At 41.6% G+C, this 17,337-nt stretch overlaps 1 protein-coding gene across 1 annotated transcript; it reads right to left on the reverse strand.

Annotated features, from left to right (window-relative positions):
* Window positions 1-754: 754 nt before the first annotated feature.
* On the reverse strand, window positions 755-16,966 carry LOC139449703 (uncharacterized). The gene is made up of 14 exons (XM_071231209.1): window positions 16,903-16,966; window positions 15,725-15,847; window positions 14,508-14,764; window positions 11,804-13,854; window positions 10,922-11,167; window positions 9,399-9,907; window positions 8,238-8,329; window positions 7,968-8,089; window positions 7,179-7,315; window positions 6,654-6,827; window positions 6,057-6,249; window positions 5,245-5,364; window positions 2,464-3,627; window positions 755-1,720 (listed from the first exon to the last, which is right to left on the reverse strand). The coding sequence occupies exons 1-14, from the start codon at window positions 16,923-16,925 to the stop codon at window positions 1,625-1,627; spliced, it is 5,307 nt and encodes a 1,768-aa protein (XP_071087310.1). The 5' UTR covers window positions 16,926-16,966; the 3' UTR covers window positions 755-1,624.
* Window positions 16,967-17,337: the final 371 nt, after the last annotated feature.

A 17,337-nucleotide genomic window follows, 5' to 3' on the forward strand; every position in this document is an offset into this window, starting at 1 on the left:
TAAAGTTCGCCACACATTTCGTTTTTATTTCCATTTAAAAAAAACAAAAACGTCCTTAAATATTTCAAGTCAAACTGTAACCAAATACTGTATTCCAGTGTTTTACTCATCAAGGGATACATTTATGTAGGGAGGCCCTTTCCCACGTTGATGTACGCAACTATTTATTTGCTTACACAACATTTTATTTGGTTACATGCTATATTTTCAAAAGCCATTGACTGAAAACCAATTCTTTTACTTTTTTAAGCCATAGCACATAAACAACACTTTCACAAGATATACATTTACTTATATTGGAATTATGAGTCTCAGAAAAGAAGGACATTGCCGGGACAACATCATGAGACCTTGTGGATAGTACTGCAAGTTAGGCAAGATAAGCGCTCTATCAAAACCATCTAACCTGCTACAGATTGTGACGACACAAGTCATGCCGGAGATTCTAGCAAGTCACTGTGGAGAAACCATAGTCATCATGGCTGGTTATAGTGCTTCAAATAAATAATAATATAGAGAAACATTTGTCCATTTTCACAACCTGAAGCTCTGCCATAACTGTTCCTGCTAGCAGAACATCCAGAGTGGAGTCGGGATGAAACCTGTTTATGCACCAGCTGGTAAACATGTTTATCAACACTTATCCAGATGTGTATCAGCAGAACCAATCCTATTATTGTCAACTGGGACTACCATACCTCGTTCTGCGTAGATTAAAACATAAAACAATTGGATGTCTCATATGTGGCCCAATCTTTAACATTCTGAAAAGCGGTTCGTGACACACTAGTATCTATCTAGTACTGGGCAATCCAATCCAGCCAAAACACCATGATCACTTGTTTTTACTCTATCCTCCAGGAACAGATTGCTAAGGTACATGTTGGCATAGTATTGACACTCCCATTCAAATCCAAATGATGACAAGGACTGGATGGAACTGTCTAACATTTTTACATCTCTTGGGAAAGAGTTAAAAAACTGTTGGTTTGCACGTTGAGTTGTCTCCGTTTCCTGTACCAGTGAACAAGCACCTGTTTTCCTGTGTTGTCATGCTGGTATTTGCTGGCACATGGCTTAGAGGAATACACCTTGCTCCTGCAATATTATCACCATATCTCAAACAAAATAAGAATAAGAAGAGGAACCACACATTGTCTTGGATGTCAAGCATGACAATACCCATTCCACTGCCACAGTTACACTTATCATGCCAGAGTGTGCAAGAATTGTCTTCACATTGTACCCATGGAGAAATAGGAATGGTAGCCATGTAATGCTCTGATTTTATTATCTAGCATCTACTGTTACTCAGCTACAACCGATTTGGAAGTACCAATATGTCCGAGCTTGTGAGGCCGTTGCAGTATCAGCACTGGACTTGGGGAGGGAGTTATGATGACGTGACACGTAGCAATGTGGATGTGGGACAGTAAAAGCATAGCAGTAAATGGTTACGTTCTCGCATACTGTTGTCATGGTGATGAGGCAGGGCGTGGCCCATCATGAGGTGCACTGATCTGTAAGGGGCATTATGTTGTCCAGGACATCAAGTAATGGCACATTATGAAATGCAACAATAGTCCAAGGATAAGCCGCAGTGTTGCATGTTACCATGGTTACCTCAGTCATCTTGCGTGGACCAACTCAAGTCGGAATGGGCGTGGTCACAACTTGCTGAGAGATCCTCACCCATTGCAAACCTTCGTTCCGACATGGCCTGAAATCATAACAGAATAACTGACTTAATAAATATACAGTTTGCAATTTATTTCGTAAGAATGTTATTGTAAGTTCTGCCCATATACCATGATGGATCCAGGGTTTTTAATCAACATAAATTGGAGACGTATACCCTGGATTATCAAGGATGGATGAGGCCATATTAAGGCATCTGAGGCAAGGGAATTAACTGAATATAAAAGTCAAGTTTCCACCCTTGCCAAACTAGGCTGGAATTTCCAGGCTCGATTGTAGTGCCACCAATGGCTATTATGAGTTATGTCCCTTCTATGTTGCTCCTAATGACCAATCAGATTACATCTCTCATATCACTTGTATTTGCTTCAAACGAATTGGCATCGCACAGTCAAGACGATCTGATCGATAATCAAGATCTATATTGTAACAAAACAGGTCTTACCCTGCAAAATGCATCAAATCATGTGAGCACCTTGATTAAAAACATGAAAGAATTTGCAAAATATCTGTCGGAGGCCGGTTGGCAGAACACATGCTTTGCGAATCCTACAGTCGACCAAATTATGCATGTTGAAATCCATGTTGTTTACAAACCGGATGTCTAGTTTGTTACACACTTTTGATTGGACTATGCATGGCTCGTAAGTCCATCCAAAATGTAACTCCATAATTGCAACCTAGTTTGGCAAGGGTGGAAACTGGACTTCAGTTGACTCTCTTGCCTCAGGAAGATTCAGGTAATAAGACATCGAGTTTACTTACACCTCTGAGTATCTCGGCTATGGAGGACAGGGTTTTGCCATTCACTTGGGCCAGGTCCTCCAGCTGGTTAGGGTGGGGCTGTTGTGTTGGCTTCAGTTTGCCTCGTTGTTTCTGTAGATCTGATGCACCCACGACAAACAAAGCACTCCTCACCGGCTTCGGGGTGATTCTGGGCCTAGTTGCCCCCTTCTTTTGATCTCGATCTCTCTTTAAAGGTTTCAGTTTCTGAGTCCGTGCTTCCAGTATTTGAGGAGTAAGGACAACATTTTGATGTTTCTTACGCTGAGGCTCTACCTTTCCGGATTTGACTTTGACCGGATTTGGCGGTGGTGGGAGTGGTGGTGGGGGTGGAGGAGGGGGGGCAGGGGGAGGGGGGATGTGGTTGTGGGGGAAGTCTGGGGAAGTCGGACATGCTGGAATGTTCTCGGAAATCCATGCCTCTCTACTCCTCCTGGGGGTGGGTAGTTCAGAAAATTTGGACACAGCGCTTTCTGGCGATGATGATTGTCTTCCTCTCCTAGCACTGCCTTTGTCCTTGTCTCTTCTCCTCTGCCTTGGGGAATCTGATGCTGATGTTTTACATGTTTCTTGCAGCAGAGCTGCTTTTAACTGAGACTGGCTATTTTTCCTCTCCGATGAAGCTGGTATTTTGTCATCACCATCAGTATCATTCACATTTTGTTCATCTTCAACACTTTCTAGACTGAGTTTCTCAATTTTCCTTGTCAAACTAGAACTTGAGACAGAAGCCATTTCTTGACCTGACAACGTTATATCCTGTTTGTGTTCCCGGAGGGAACGAGCAGATGTTGTTCTTGAACGCACTGGAGAATCATCAGAGTTGTCTTTCTCCTCACTCTCCAAACTGTCATCACTCATATCAGACGACTCGTCAATATCTTCATCAATATCTCCGTCCATCTCAGATGATCCAGATTCTGAGACATCACTCAATTCGCACATCTCTTGATCTTGACCTTGACCTTGACCTGTTGCATCCAGGAGGCTGGCCAGCTTGGATGACTCCAGAGTTGATGTGACGAGTGAGATGATGTTGCGTGTAGAATGGACATCTTCCAGAGCTTCCTGGGGAACCCCAGCTTGCTGGAACAGAGCTCTCCAGTCAGGGGGGAAGGAAAGGCTCTCCAGTGTGGACAACACCTCCTGGAGAAACAAGAAAGATTTATCTTTAACTTCTGTTTTAGAGAGGCATCGAAACAAATTATGGTGGCCGGTAAATGATTGTGGCTGGACAAACCAGTGATTAACATTATGAGCAACGATCCACACCATGTGGGTATGATGAAACACAATTAAGTCACCAAGTCACTAAGCTTGACGGCCTGAACAATATGGTCGCCACCTTCCGACCAGCAACCAAGTTGCTGGGGACATACTGTAAATCATGAAATTAATGCGTCTCCAAAAGAATGTGACCGCTGGACCCTAGCCAAAAATGCAACTCAATATGAATGCGACACCCCCTCCTCTCAAGCATTATTGGATCTAAAGATGCCCCCAGCCTCTGCTCTACTTTGTTTTTGTTGAGTTTTAGCAGTCAAGTGAGGTTAATTATTTTTGTGATGTCAGAAAATTCATTCTAATTTTTGTTCAAAGGCAAAACAATTTAACACAATTTAAAATTTTATTATAAGAATTATGTCAATTTAAATTATGAGTAGTCTTAATGTACAGTACATATATTTGACAAAATATTTTTTTTCCAGTTTGTGCAGGAAGGCTTTTCACATGACACATAAATTCATCCCCATTTATTTAATGGTCAGTGCACTTGTTTGCCCTTGACAAATCCACAATAAAAAGGATTGTTGCAGTACCAGGAGTTAACATTTATATCTCAACATATACTGATGGAAATAAATAAGGGAACACGTACATTTAGACACAGTAAAATGATATGATATCATTGGTTCACAGCCATGCCTACCAAACAGGCGTTGGAAACAATGCACACAAACACATCTCAACATTGGATGTGACGTGTTTAATTCGTATGAGTAATTTCAGAAGTACTGACAGTTACGATTATTTCCTTATATTTTTCATTGTTCCCTTATTAATTTCCATCAGGAAGTAATCATGATAATAGATCCAAACTGCCTTTTCTTGGGATGATTTCTGTTGCATCACAAACCGTAATGGAACCTCCTAAGTGTATCCGTTGTGATGAAAGGTTCACCGTCAAGCATATTTTGTTTGACTGTGAGGACTTTGCATTTGCAAGGGATTCACATTATCAAACAGTAAATATGAAAGATATCTTTTCCCGTGTAAGCGGGCATCTCTTTCTAAGCTACTTGAAAGAAACTGGCCTGTATCATTATTTTTAACTAATTGCTTGTTTTTAAATTTGGTGTGATGCTTTTACAAATAAAAATTATAGAAAGCTCTGCCCAGGAGGTTCAAACAGTGTTTTAAGCCAACGTATTGCTGAGTATTTTTTAATATTGGCTAGTATTGAGCACAACACCAGCCAGACATGAATCCTGCTGGGGTAGCGTGCAGGAAGCTGAGGCACTGTAAGTCCTCATGACCCCCAGCGAGGTGGCCCACCCTTGGTTACTGGTGTTTTAAACTGTATAAATAATATTGTTATGCCCAAATATGTTTGACAAACTTGTTTTCAAATTTTACTTTGTATTCAAGACTCACTTCTTCTTCAACTTCTTCTCGTTGCTATATGGCTGAAGTAATGCCGATGCAACGTTAAATGTTAACTCCCTCCCCCCAAACCGTAATGATGCACCAAGTGGCACCCACCTTGAAGACCGGTCGCCGTGCAGGGTTGTTGTCCCAACATCTGGATATAAACCCGGCCAGCTCTACAGGACACTCACTTGGAATCTCAGGACGCTTGTTCAATCTCACCTTCTCCAGGATCTACAAACAAATCATCCACAGTAAAATATCACCCAGCTTCCTATTTCATCATTGAGTGAGTATGGTCTTGTGCTGTTTCATACAGAATTGCAGCACCTGATCACAACAGGAAACACCAAGAAAAGCTAAACAAATTGTACCTGTGCTGGGAATCAAACCGGGTGTTTGCTGTGAAAAGTCGACTCCTTAACCACTGGACCACCCCACTCACCCTTTCATTAGTCTTTTGATTATCATCTCCGCCTGTTTACCAACCAGTCCACCTCACATAAGTTTATTCTACCTGAAGTACACACAGACGAGTGCGTCCCCATCTTTCTTTACTTGATGAAATACTTATGAGTCGCCCTCCAAACATTCAAGTTTCATGTGAATCACATCTATCAATAGGTGATGCCCATAGATGTCTTGAACAGTTTGTTAAGATAATATAAGATACACAACAACAAAATGTATCAAATGTTTAGTGAGTGAGTATGGTTTTACGATGCTTTTAACAATATTCCAGCAATATCATGGCGGGGGACACCAGAAATGGGCTTCAAACATTGTACCCATGTCGGGAATCGATCCCAGGTCTTCGGAGTGATGAGCAAACGCTTTAACCACTAGGCTACCCGACTGCCCCGTATCAAATTTTTGAAATAATTAGATGGAAATATAATAATTGATTAATAGTTGCCTATAAGCACCTGGAACATGGAGCTCCCCTCATACGGGATCTTCCTGGTCAGCATCTCCCACAGGATGAGGCCAAAACTGTACACGTCTGCTTTGAGAGTTACCTCCCCTGCCTGGAGTAGTTCTGGTGCCATCCAAGCTGGAGACCCTTGAATCTGCTCCTTGACCTTGCTGGCCTTGGCGGCATTCTGATCAGCTTCATGTCTGCATACAGAAACACACATAAGAGTGAGTGAGTGAGTAGTTGGCTGTAGGTATTTCCCCTCCTCGCCACCTCAAGTCAGACTGTCAAACACTCCTTCATGCTGTCCCACCTACCGGTAGACATTTCCAGTCTCAGCTGACCTGTTCACATGAGGCAAGCATGAGACAGGGGTCACATTCTGCTCTGGAATTCCCATGATGGAGGATTAAGCATACTTTTAAGCAGTTTGTCAGGGTATAAAAATGTTAAGACATTGTTGAAAGGAGAAAAATTCAGTTTACATTTTGTTTTGGTTGAGAAATGACATATTAAGTTTTAGGCTGAATTTTTACAAATAGGAGTGACTATGCAAAAGGATCCATATCATATGTCTAAACAGTGGAATAGTATGAAAACTACATACTTGAGCTTCGAGAAGCCAAAGTCAGCAATCTTAGCTCGATCTCCTGTCCCAATGAGAACGTTCATGGACTTGAGATCAAGATGGAGGACTGACGGTCGATGGTTGTGAAGATACACCATCCCAGCAGCGATGTCTCGGGCTATCTGGTAGTATTCTGCATGGTCTAGAGACTCTCTTGGGATGGAATATTGAGGTCATGGTCACAATACATAGATACGGTATAGAAATAGGCACGACATGGCAATGTCAAGGTCACAAAATTTGGCAGGACATCAAAATTTCAATGTCGCTGCTGAATTTGGCAGGACATGTCAAGGTCAAAATATCGAATTTGGAGGGACACGACAATTTCGCAACATCTGGCAGGACGTGGGAATTTCAAGGTCACAGTCTAGAATTTGGCAAGATATAGCAATTTAAGAGGACACAATAGAGCACATGGCAAGGTATATCAAACAGTAGAATTCAAATGCGATGTGAATCAGTTTGTCACTCAGGGAGTCGTTGAGACAGTGCAGCATGTACCTGTTAGGATTATGCAGCAAGGCAAAGAGGTTTCCTTTAGACATGTACTCCAACACCATGAGCGGCAAACGTTGTGACGTGCAGACGCCAATCAGCATGACGACCCGTGGATGGCGAAGGTCACGCAGTAGGCATACCTACAAAAATAAGACAAGTCTTAATAGTTGTAAAGACTTCTATTGCCTCCAACTAATTTGACCACTAGATTGTAAGACTCATGGTCACCGATGGGCAGGGGATGTTCATTCTGGATAGACTCACTCACCCTATGGTGATTGGGTAGAATGTGTCCCAAGCACCTGTATGCTGGTAGCAAGAAGGGACTAAACTGAATCAGGTGATCAGGCTCTTTGTCTGGTATCATGGAGTCCAATGGTGTCAATCCTTGCTCATGTTTTAAGTCACTGGTTTGACTGGTGGATTATTTACAGGCTGTCATGACATACCTGGAATATCACTGAGTGCTGCATTAAAGACATTCACTCACTCACTCACTCACTCACTCACTCACTTACTTAACACAAACCTGATGTCTTGTGTCTCTTTGAATTTGTCATTTCATTTTTTTATTTTGATTCTGTAGCATTTTTTATGTACTTTTTGATTGTTAAATTACATAAACAAAAGTGGTGTAAATCCAATGGTTGAAATACCTAGTACACATGCCATGAAGATAGCAGCTGACCTGACGATGCCACAATGGAAATTCCATTTGGGACACTACACCATGTTTATTAAATGCATCATGCAAAACGGTAAAACTTTCAAGTAAGTAAAGGATTGTGTTACCTCTGCAGCGAAATAGTTCTTGTTCTGAGATGACAGCGGCACCTTGAGACATTTGACTGCCACGTCAGCTCCCTGATAGCGGGCTCGGTAAACATGGGAGAATGTTCCCTCGCCAATCAGATCTGAGAAAACAAATTTCATTAACATCAATGGGGCTGCATCTTCCCGAGGCAAGGGAAAATAAATATGTTAAACAGTCACCACAATATGATTTGAATTAACTTGAAAACTTTAATTTCCCTTATCATACAAAACCAGCCCTCCTCTTACCTGTCTCCTGGTACTGAAGGTCCTTGTAGTCCAGTTCCGACTTACGGACCGGGTCCTTGTGCTGCAGACGGGTCAGCTCAGACTGTAGGTGCCTAGGTGGGGAATAACAATAGCAGCATGAAGGAGTGGGTGACAGGGCTGTTGTGATACACATTGGTCTCAGACAGGAGGTGGAATTGGTCATAGGGCACCCTTGACTATCTCAGCCTTAGAACATCCTTTGCTATCTTAGTCCTAGCACCATTTACAAACATTTTACTCCCTTTTGGCTGTAGAAGCCATTGAACGCAGAGATGACAGGGTGTATAAAATGTTCACAACAACATAATGGTGCTGCATTCATTATGTGCAGTCGGGTAATTTTGTTTAAGGTCGTTCAGAGATACAGAAATCAGATATCCTGGTCTGAATGTTTCGCTCACTCACACCAAGAATTTAGAAGCCTTGAGGATCATTGGCTTATCAGAAAGTTCACCTGAAGCCACCTCCTATGGATGTGTCCTCAGATGTTCAAGCAGGGGGGTTTCAGAGTAACAGATCTGAATTTATTGAGTTTTAGAATTCACCATGAATCTCAGTCCTACCATGGATGTGATATATTCTACCATAGTCTGTCCCAGCTATCAGTCAACATATCTCATGGACACATATTGACATGTGTTATTGGCAATTCTGTAGACAAAGAGTCAGAGCCCTTCAAAACAGATGTTCACAAGTCAACATTTCTTAAGCACTAATGTGAACTTAAATCTCTTCTTCAACTTGAAATGCATAGAACACGTCTACATGATCGAATTAGAATTGGCATTAGAATTTCACTACCTAATTCTAAGATTTATAATTACCGCTTTCATTTACAGTATGTGAATCATGTAAGCATGCATTGAAGAATAATTGCATTAGTAAAATGTTTGTGAAAAATATAATAGTAACAGCCTTTGCTTAAGATATGTTCCTGTTCAGATAAACATGTATAGTGTGTAGTCTTCTAAATGCTACAAATGTTGCTGTAATGTTAATATAAATGCTTTATTTAACACTATCATGTGACATTTTATAATGTTCTACTACAATTGTACTGCAGGTCATAGGGCTCAAAATACTGAAATAAATTCTTGCTCAATTCTGATATGGACACTTTGATATCACTTCACATCTTACCTGATCTGCTTCCGGTGATCATCTTTCTCTTTTCGGATCTCATCTAGCAGTTCCCTCTTGCTCATCGACAAGGATGCCACTCCAGACGGCTGATGCACTTTTGACCTTGAACTCTGACCTTGCTTACTGACACTTGCACTGGTCAACAGATGCACTGCATCTTCTTTCCCTTTACATTTCCTGGGCACAAGGTCATTCACAAGGTCATGTAAGACATCACCAGAAGGTTCTTTAAGTGAAGTTTTCTTACTAGAAGTCATTTTTATATGTTTGGCACTTCTGTCTGAGGCAGGATTGTCTCTGGGACTAGACTGTTCGGGCAGTGTTTTGAGTCTCTGTGATTCCGTGTCAGACTTTGGACTAGAAACCTCCTCTGGTACCAGCTGCAACTCTTCATTAGTTCTTGAAGCCAGACCTTTTTCTATCTCCTCCAACTGTTTTTGAAGGTCGCGTACAATGTCAAGGGTAAGTTTTTGTTTATCCACAGATTTTCTTTGTAGATCCCTTACCTGAAAACATTTCAATTAAACATGTGACTAGTACTAGATATACTAGGACCAACACAAACTGCTAAGTTGTCTCTAAAAAACATTTTTTTACTTAGAAGTTAATATTAAACAACAAGCATATGAGTGTAAACTCCTTTCTAGTATGAACAATGTTTCTTTAATTAACTTGACACTACTAACAGTCTTTTAAAGCTGTTTAGATTTTCATGTGTTTCAATTTTCGTAAAAAAAATAACGAATGGCTCCAAGCCATTAGAACCACCATTGGTTGAACATGCATGCTTAAAGTTTCACCATCCAGCAGGTTGGTTGGTTGTTTTCGTTTAACGCCGCACTCGGCAATATTCCAGCTATATGACGGCAGTCTGTAAATAATCAAGTTTGGACCAGACAATCCAGCGATTGACATCATGAGCATCAATCCACGCAATTGGGATTGATGACGTGCATCAACCAAGTCAGTGAGTCTGACCACCCGATCCCTTTAGTCGCCTTTTACGACAAGCATAGTGGCCTTTTACAGCAAGCATGGGTTGCTGAAGACCTATTCTACCCCGGAATCCCATCCAGCAGGTGTGAGATAAAAAGATTTGTAGACAGCGACAAACAAACTGATCATCCAAAACAATGTCAAACTCACTTGTTCTTAAGGAGTACATCTTTATGGATTGTCTGGTCCAGACTTGAATATTTACAGACCGCCGTCATATACAGTAAACTACGGTTAAAACGAACTGAAAGGGACGACTGATTTTAGTTCATAATAACCGCAGTTCTTTATAAGTATATATACAGCATATATACAGCAAATGGCAGGGACCAAAAAATAAATTTGTTATATTCGTCAGTTCGTTATAAACCTGTTCGTTATAATAGTTTACTGTATACATAGTTTACTGTAGCTGGAATACTGCTGAGCGAGGCGTTAAACAACAAAGAAACAAAGAAACAAACACATCTTTATGAATAAATGAACAAGAGGGCTGGTGAATGTTAACTGATAACAACCCTCACCATTAAGTCCACATTTCTTATTTTCTCTCTCGCACTAAGAGACGTTTCAGTTGTTGAGTTGTCTCCCTTCCTTGGAGAGAGCGAAGCAGGAATTGGTGTCGAGAGAACTGTTTCCACTCTGATGGGGAAGTTATCGTTGATGGTGTCTCGGGGTGAGATCTGACTGGTCTCCTTGTTGCCTGGGTCTGCTGGCAAGGAGAAGAACTCGAGTGGGTCCTGGTCTGCCCCTTGAGGCCGGTGTGACAACTGGAATTGAAAAACGCATTTGATACTGTAATACATAGTTGATCACTGACTGGTTTCTGTTAGTTTGTTGTTTAACGCCACACTCAACAATATTCCAGGTATATCATGGCTCTCTGTAAAAAGGTTTCGAATCGTGTCTGGACCAGATGATACAATGACGTCATGAGCATCGATCTATGCAATTGAGAAAAGTTGACATGTATTAACCAAGTCAGCAAATCTGATGATCCAATTAGTCGTCTCTTATGACAAGCACGGGTAGCTGAAGACTAACTGGATCTTCACAGGGAAGTTGGTTCCTAGACTTTTGTATTGTTATGAAGATGGAGAGTGCGTGTCTGAAAGCATGTTTCCCAGGTATTTTGTGATTGTGTATCTCTATCATGTCTCTTGCACCGACTCATACTCAACATTGGTTTAAATAAATATAGAAGACTTTTAGCACATCTGAAACATCCTGCCTTGATCATATCTCAGGAAAATCAATTGTACAATACAATTGCAGAAAGTGAAACTGGACCACATCATTTTTCCATCTTCTACCCAGCTTGCTACTCCTCTTTATTATGACTCGAGAATAAATATATGCAACTAAACAATTTTCAATTTGAATACGAGATTAAATTGACTATATACCTGCACGGATCCCTTGCTGTCCAGTCTCCCTCTCCCAGTGTGCTTGGCAGCCATCTTGTCTCTCCTCTGACGTCTGCTCTCTTCCATTCGCTGCAGCTGCATCGTCTCCTTCTTTGTTTTAGTCTGAATGTCTTCTCGCTTCTGAGCTGCAGCAGAAATCCCTGCTTCTGCATGTTTCTTAATAACCTCCAAAGATCTTATCTTACTAGACTTTGCCTTACTGACTTTAGCCCTGCCATCAGCACTGTCATCTCTTGCAGCCATCTTCTTACCACTTGGTAACCGCTTAGGCACTGACTGCACTGACTTTTGGCGTGTGAGTTGTCTCCCCCTGGTTGAACCATCACTACTTAAACTCCTTTCCCTGTCAGATTGTACACGTGATGCTGAGGAGCTTCTTTGAAGCGGCGTCCTCTGTTTACGAGTCACTGCTTTTGATTCATCTAATGGCTGTTTTGTATCTTTCTGAGAGTCAAAAGAAGACTTTCTGTCTACTGGTGGTCTCCTATCCAACTCATGTTTTTCAACTACAAGATCAGTTCCTTTTTTCTCTGATGCTAAGAAAACTTCCTTTTCTAACCGTTCTGAAGTCAATGTCTTTGTATTCTGTTCCCTTAGTTTATTCTTTATCTCATCCTTTCCTTCCTCCCCAGCGAATACGGAAAAATCAAATTCATCCTTTGCCACCTTTCCTCGTAATCTCCCTCTTCTTTCATCAGTTCTAGACACCTCTGAGGTGTTTTGTTTCAGACTCGATCCTACAGCAGCCAGCAACTCATCTACTGTCATATTAGCCGAGGGAGGAGATGACTTGAGGGCTGACACTGCTCGGAGAATCTTGTTGACTGGTCCGACAGCTGTGATGCCCATCTGGTTCAGCTGGTCAGCTGTTAAATCCTTCACCGTCTCCATATCAATTTCATTCTCAGCAAACACCTCGATATACCGACTACACTCCCTCAGTCCTAGATCTTGTAGCCAGGAGACAACACCTGGGTCACATACCATCTTGTTCCCTGCCGAAGAGTCTCCAGATCCATTGGCAACATTTGGTTCCAGAAGAGAAACAGTGACACCTCTAGACCTCAAGTCCATCATCATTCCTCCTAGAACAGGTGTGTCCGAGACATCATCCGATGGTGGAGGACAGCGAGGTCGTCCCCCAGCATCACCAGCTTTGTGCAGTGAGGCCAACCATGCTTCCCGCTCAAAACATGCTCCTCCAAACTGAGGATCGTCCCAACGGTCAGGCGAGGTCTCCAGATCTGAGCTGTAATCACTTGTCAGAACCTCCCGTGATGGTTTAAACGATTTTGGATTGGAGGATACCGAATTATCCTCTACATTCACTCTTTCCACTTCATTAATAGCAAGCTTCACCTCATCAAATTTGGACCTATTCACAACCTTTGTTACTTTGGACTCATCGACTTTACCACCCACACCGTGCTTCAAGTTTTGTTTATTCTTCCTCATCTCCTTCTGGTCTGTATTATTTCTAACTTGTGCCCTTTTCGTCTTTTTAGCAGGAGTCTCACAAGACTTCGAATCATTGCCTGCAACCATATTGATATAATCTTCTACAGGAGCTCGAGCAGCTTTTCTAGAATCTTGTGTACGTCTACTGGCCTGTTCTGGTGGATTCACGTCACTCTGTCTCTTATCAGAGGCCATAACTTTAGGTTCAGTCACCTTCTCCCTGTTACCAGGAGTCCGGGATGGAAGGTGGTCCACAAGCACCTGCTCTACCATGACATCATCCTGAGGGTCCGGAGGGGGAGGCCTGCGGATGACGTTAGCACTGACTTTCTGAAGAACTTTATGTTTGAGACTATCAATCTTCAGAGGATCTGTAGGAAAGAGTTCTCCATCTAAATTTGCAGAGCCATCCTGAGACAGCTTTCCTTTTAAGACAGCATCTGTTGCTCTGGAACCACTGGGCTGTTTTGTGACAACAGTAGAGACAGACTCCTTGGTAGAGTTCCCCCTGACGGGTTGATGATTAGATGATGCTTTCCCGGAGGAAGGTCTCGATGAAGTCTTTTGTTGATCTGAAAGTAGGATGGATATATTTGAATTTCTGCAAAGCTTTGTTTGAATATGTCATGTATATATAAAGTGAAACCTCATTGATCTGGAACTTGTAAATCCAAAACCCACTTTCCGGATGATTGTTCTTATTACTCCGTAATCATGGTAATGATGATTCCTTCTTTAATCTGGAAATTGTAGGGTCCTGGCAGAATCTGCATTAGCACTGTACACTAACAATGGTACTTGTCTTGACCTACAGGTAAGACCAGACATTATTACATGGTTTACTAATCTGCCTATTCCAAAAATTGAAATGTGAAAAAAATAATTGCAAATAAAACCTCATTTACTGTCACTATCAATATAAATTAAATATTAAAATGCTATAATTACAACTAGTTGAAAAGTTACCTTAAAAAGTTGAAAACACAACAAGAATTATGATCAAAATATCACCGCAATATATATAGTCATGTCAGCCAAAAGAAAGCCTAATTCTCCCTCATGCATTACACCACATGACCACCCTAGAGTGGAGAAGTCTCCAATATATTACAATACAATAATACTTTTTAAGTTATACTACCCAAGGGAAGTTAAGAAGCACCTAATATGAAAGAATTGGGTGGTCCTTAACTTGTTTAATGTTTCTTCAAGTCACCTGACCTACCCCTCTGTCTTCGGTTATCTCTCCGTAGCCTGGCTGATGACCTCACTCGATCGACACTGCCGACTTTCACCAACTGTGGATCCTTCTCCTCCAGTGTATCCGGAGCTCCTCGCCTCCCCCCCACCCCTGCTGACATATCCCCTGGCTCAGCAGACACCTCCCCCAGGCTGTACCTCTCCTCCAGGTCCTTGCTGGATTTGTACGTCCTCAGCCTGCCCTGTCCACCGTGCTCCCACCTCGACCCGCCATCCTCCTTCCTGTAGGGAAAAGACGAAGAATCTCACCTCAGTAGCTTTGAATATTAAATATATCCACATGAGTTCTTCAAGAGAAAATGACAACTGTTTTCCCAATTAGCCTGCCAAGGACACATTGTTTGAAATCCTACATATAGCCCTGCTTGTTTCCTACTTGTCCAGCCAAGGACACAATGTTTGACATCCTAGATATAGCCCTGCTTGTTTCCGGTATGTCCAGCAAAGGACACATTGTTTGAAATCCTACATATAGCCCTGCTTGTTTCTGGTATGTCCAGCCAAGGACACAATGTTTGAAATCCTACATATAGCCCTGCTTGTTTCCTACTTGTCCAGCCAAGGACACAATGTTTGACATCCTAGATATAGCCCTGCTTGTTTCCTGTATGTCCAGCCAAGGACACATTGTTTGAAATCCTACATATAGCCCTGCTTGTTTCTGGTATGTCCAGCCAAGGACACATTGTTTGAAATCCTACATATAGCCCTGCTTGTTTCCTACTTGTCCAGCCAAGGACACAATGTTTGACATCCTAGATATAGCCCTGCTTGTTTCCACCATGTCCTGCCAAGGACACATTGTTTGAAATCCTACATATAGCCCTGCTTGTTTCCGGTATGTCCTGCCAAGGACACATTGTTTGAAATCCTAGATATAGCCCTGCCTGTTTCAACCATGTCCTGCCAAGGACACAATGTTTGAAATCCTAGATATAGCCCTGCCTGTTTCAACCATGTCCTGCCAAGGACACAATGTTTGAAATCCTAGATATAGCCCTGCTTGTTTCCACCTTGTTCTGCCAAGGACAAATTGTTTGAAATCCTAGATACCATAATTAGAAAACCTGGTAACCCCAACAAATTGAAGGGATTAAGATTCTTATATATATCAGACATCTGACTTCTCTGTTAAGCATTTTATGTGTTGAACACTTAAACAGACATGGCCACTGAACCCACCTGAGAGTGGAACGGATGCTGGCCTGGTCCGAGTTGTGGATGTGTTTGTGTAGCAGTAGAGCATCTTCCAGCTCCTCTATCTCACGCTCCAGCTTCTTGTTCTCACATTGGAGGCCAGTTCGTCTGTAAAAAACAATATTGGTATAACCACCTAGTGGCCCAGCAATATGTAAGGCCACAGTACTGGTCCAGCAATATGTATGGCAACAGTATTACAGCTGGTGGTCCAGAAATACATATGGCAACAGTATCACCAGCTGGTGGACCAGGAATAAGTATGGCAACAGTATTACCAGCTAGTGGCCCAGAAATACATATAGCAACAGTATTGGCCCAGGAATTGTACGGCAACAGTATTACCATCTATCGGCCCTGAAATATGTATGGCAACAGTGAACATGAGTGTGAATGAGTGTGAAATTGGTTTCACACCAATTTCAGCAATTTTCCAGCAATATCAAGGTGATGAACATCATAAATGGTCTTCACGAATTGTAACGAGAAATGGGCTTCAGACATGGTAACCATGTTGGGAATCAAACCCAGGCCTTTGGCATGAAAGGCAAAAACTTTAACCACTAGGCTACACCGCTGTGATAATAATGATTATCACCCAGAAGGTGATTGCAGTATCAAATAACAAGATCCACTAAATAAAATATAGGGTTTATCACAGCACCAATAACCCTCTGTCTGTTTACATTTTGGACAGATCAATCAATTACAAAGTTGAATCACTCCAATTTGATCATGTCTGATACCTCTCTCCACGAAGATCTTAGGACACTGCCACAGGAGGTCATGCCTAGTGAACCCTGAGCGAACTTTGACCCAATCAAAATGAAAGATGCATGAGGTTTATGCAATCTCATTAAAATCAGACCTTAGTTCTCACTACTGATAAACAAAGATCTGAAGACATTCTTTCATCCAACCAATCAGAGCGTCGCTAACCAGATTATGAAAGTGACAGACGAAATGTGATTTCTAATCATGCAACCTCGAAAACTTAAACACAGGGTATTCCGAACGATAGTAACAGGTTTAATGACTGAATCCATACAATCTAGACCATCTATAAGCCATTCCAGAATGTTCTTTTGTTCAGGTTTCAAATTTGTAATCAAGAATTGGTCAAAATATTTTTCGAATATTTATTAGTCAAAGAATATACTTACCTCTTGTCAGTCTTCCTCGACATTGTACATCACATCAGGACTGACAGGTGACCATGGTGACATTCAAATGTGTTTATCAAACCACCAGCGATCTGTGAATGAAATAAGTAAACGTTTTAGGTACCAGTGATTTTCTGAATATTTTGTTTTTACCTCAAAGTAAGATTTCCAAACCATTTTTTCATCAGTTCAATTTAACATAGGAAATCAAAAAAATCGCAAACCATGGTATTCATTACCCATCTCTGTACGAAGATATCGTTTGTGTGGAAACAAAAGGGGTCTCTCAACAGAGGAGTTGGCTTAAAATAGATTTATAAAAAACAACAACATAAATCTGTAAGAACACATAATAGTGAGTTAGTTGGGTTTAACGCCACACTTCTACATAATGTGAAAGGAAATCCCTTAATGATGCAGGTTTCAGATGTTCAC

The sequence above is a fragment of the Haliotis cracherodii genome, unplaced genomic scaffold (assembly GCF_022045235.1).
Source record: "Haliotis cracherodii isolate W230 unplaced genomic scaffold, xgHalCrac1.p SCAF_8, whole genome shotgun sequence".
Taxonomy (NCBI): Eukaryota; Metazoa; Mollusca; class Gastropoda; order Lepetellida; family Haliotidae; genus Haliotis; species Haliotis cracherodii.

Bases quoted from the DNA above. Each gene is read 5' to 3' on its own strand.
- LOC139449703 (XM_071231209.1), bottom strand. From the start codon at position 16,925: ATGTCGAGGAAGACTGACAAGAG. The intron at 8,090-8,237 runs GTAAGAGGAGGG...TTGTTTTCTCAG, and splicing joins CCTTCAGTACCAGGAGACAG to ATCTGATTGGCGAGGGAACA. The intron at 6,250-6,653 runs GTATGTAGTTTT...TTCTGTATGCAG, and splicing joins TTTGGCTTCTCGAAGCTCAA to ACATGAAGCTGATCAGAATG.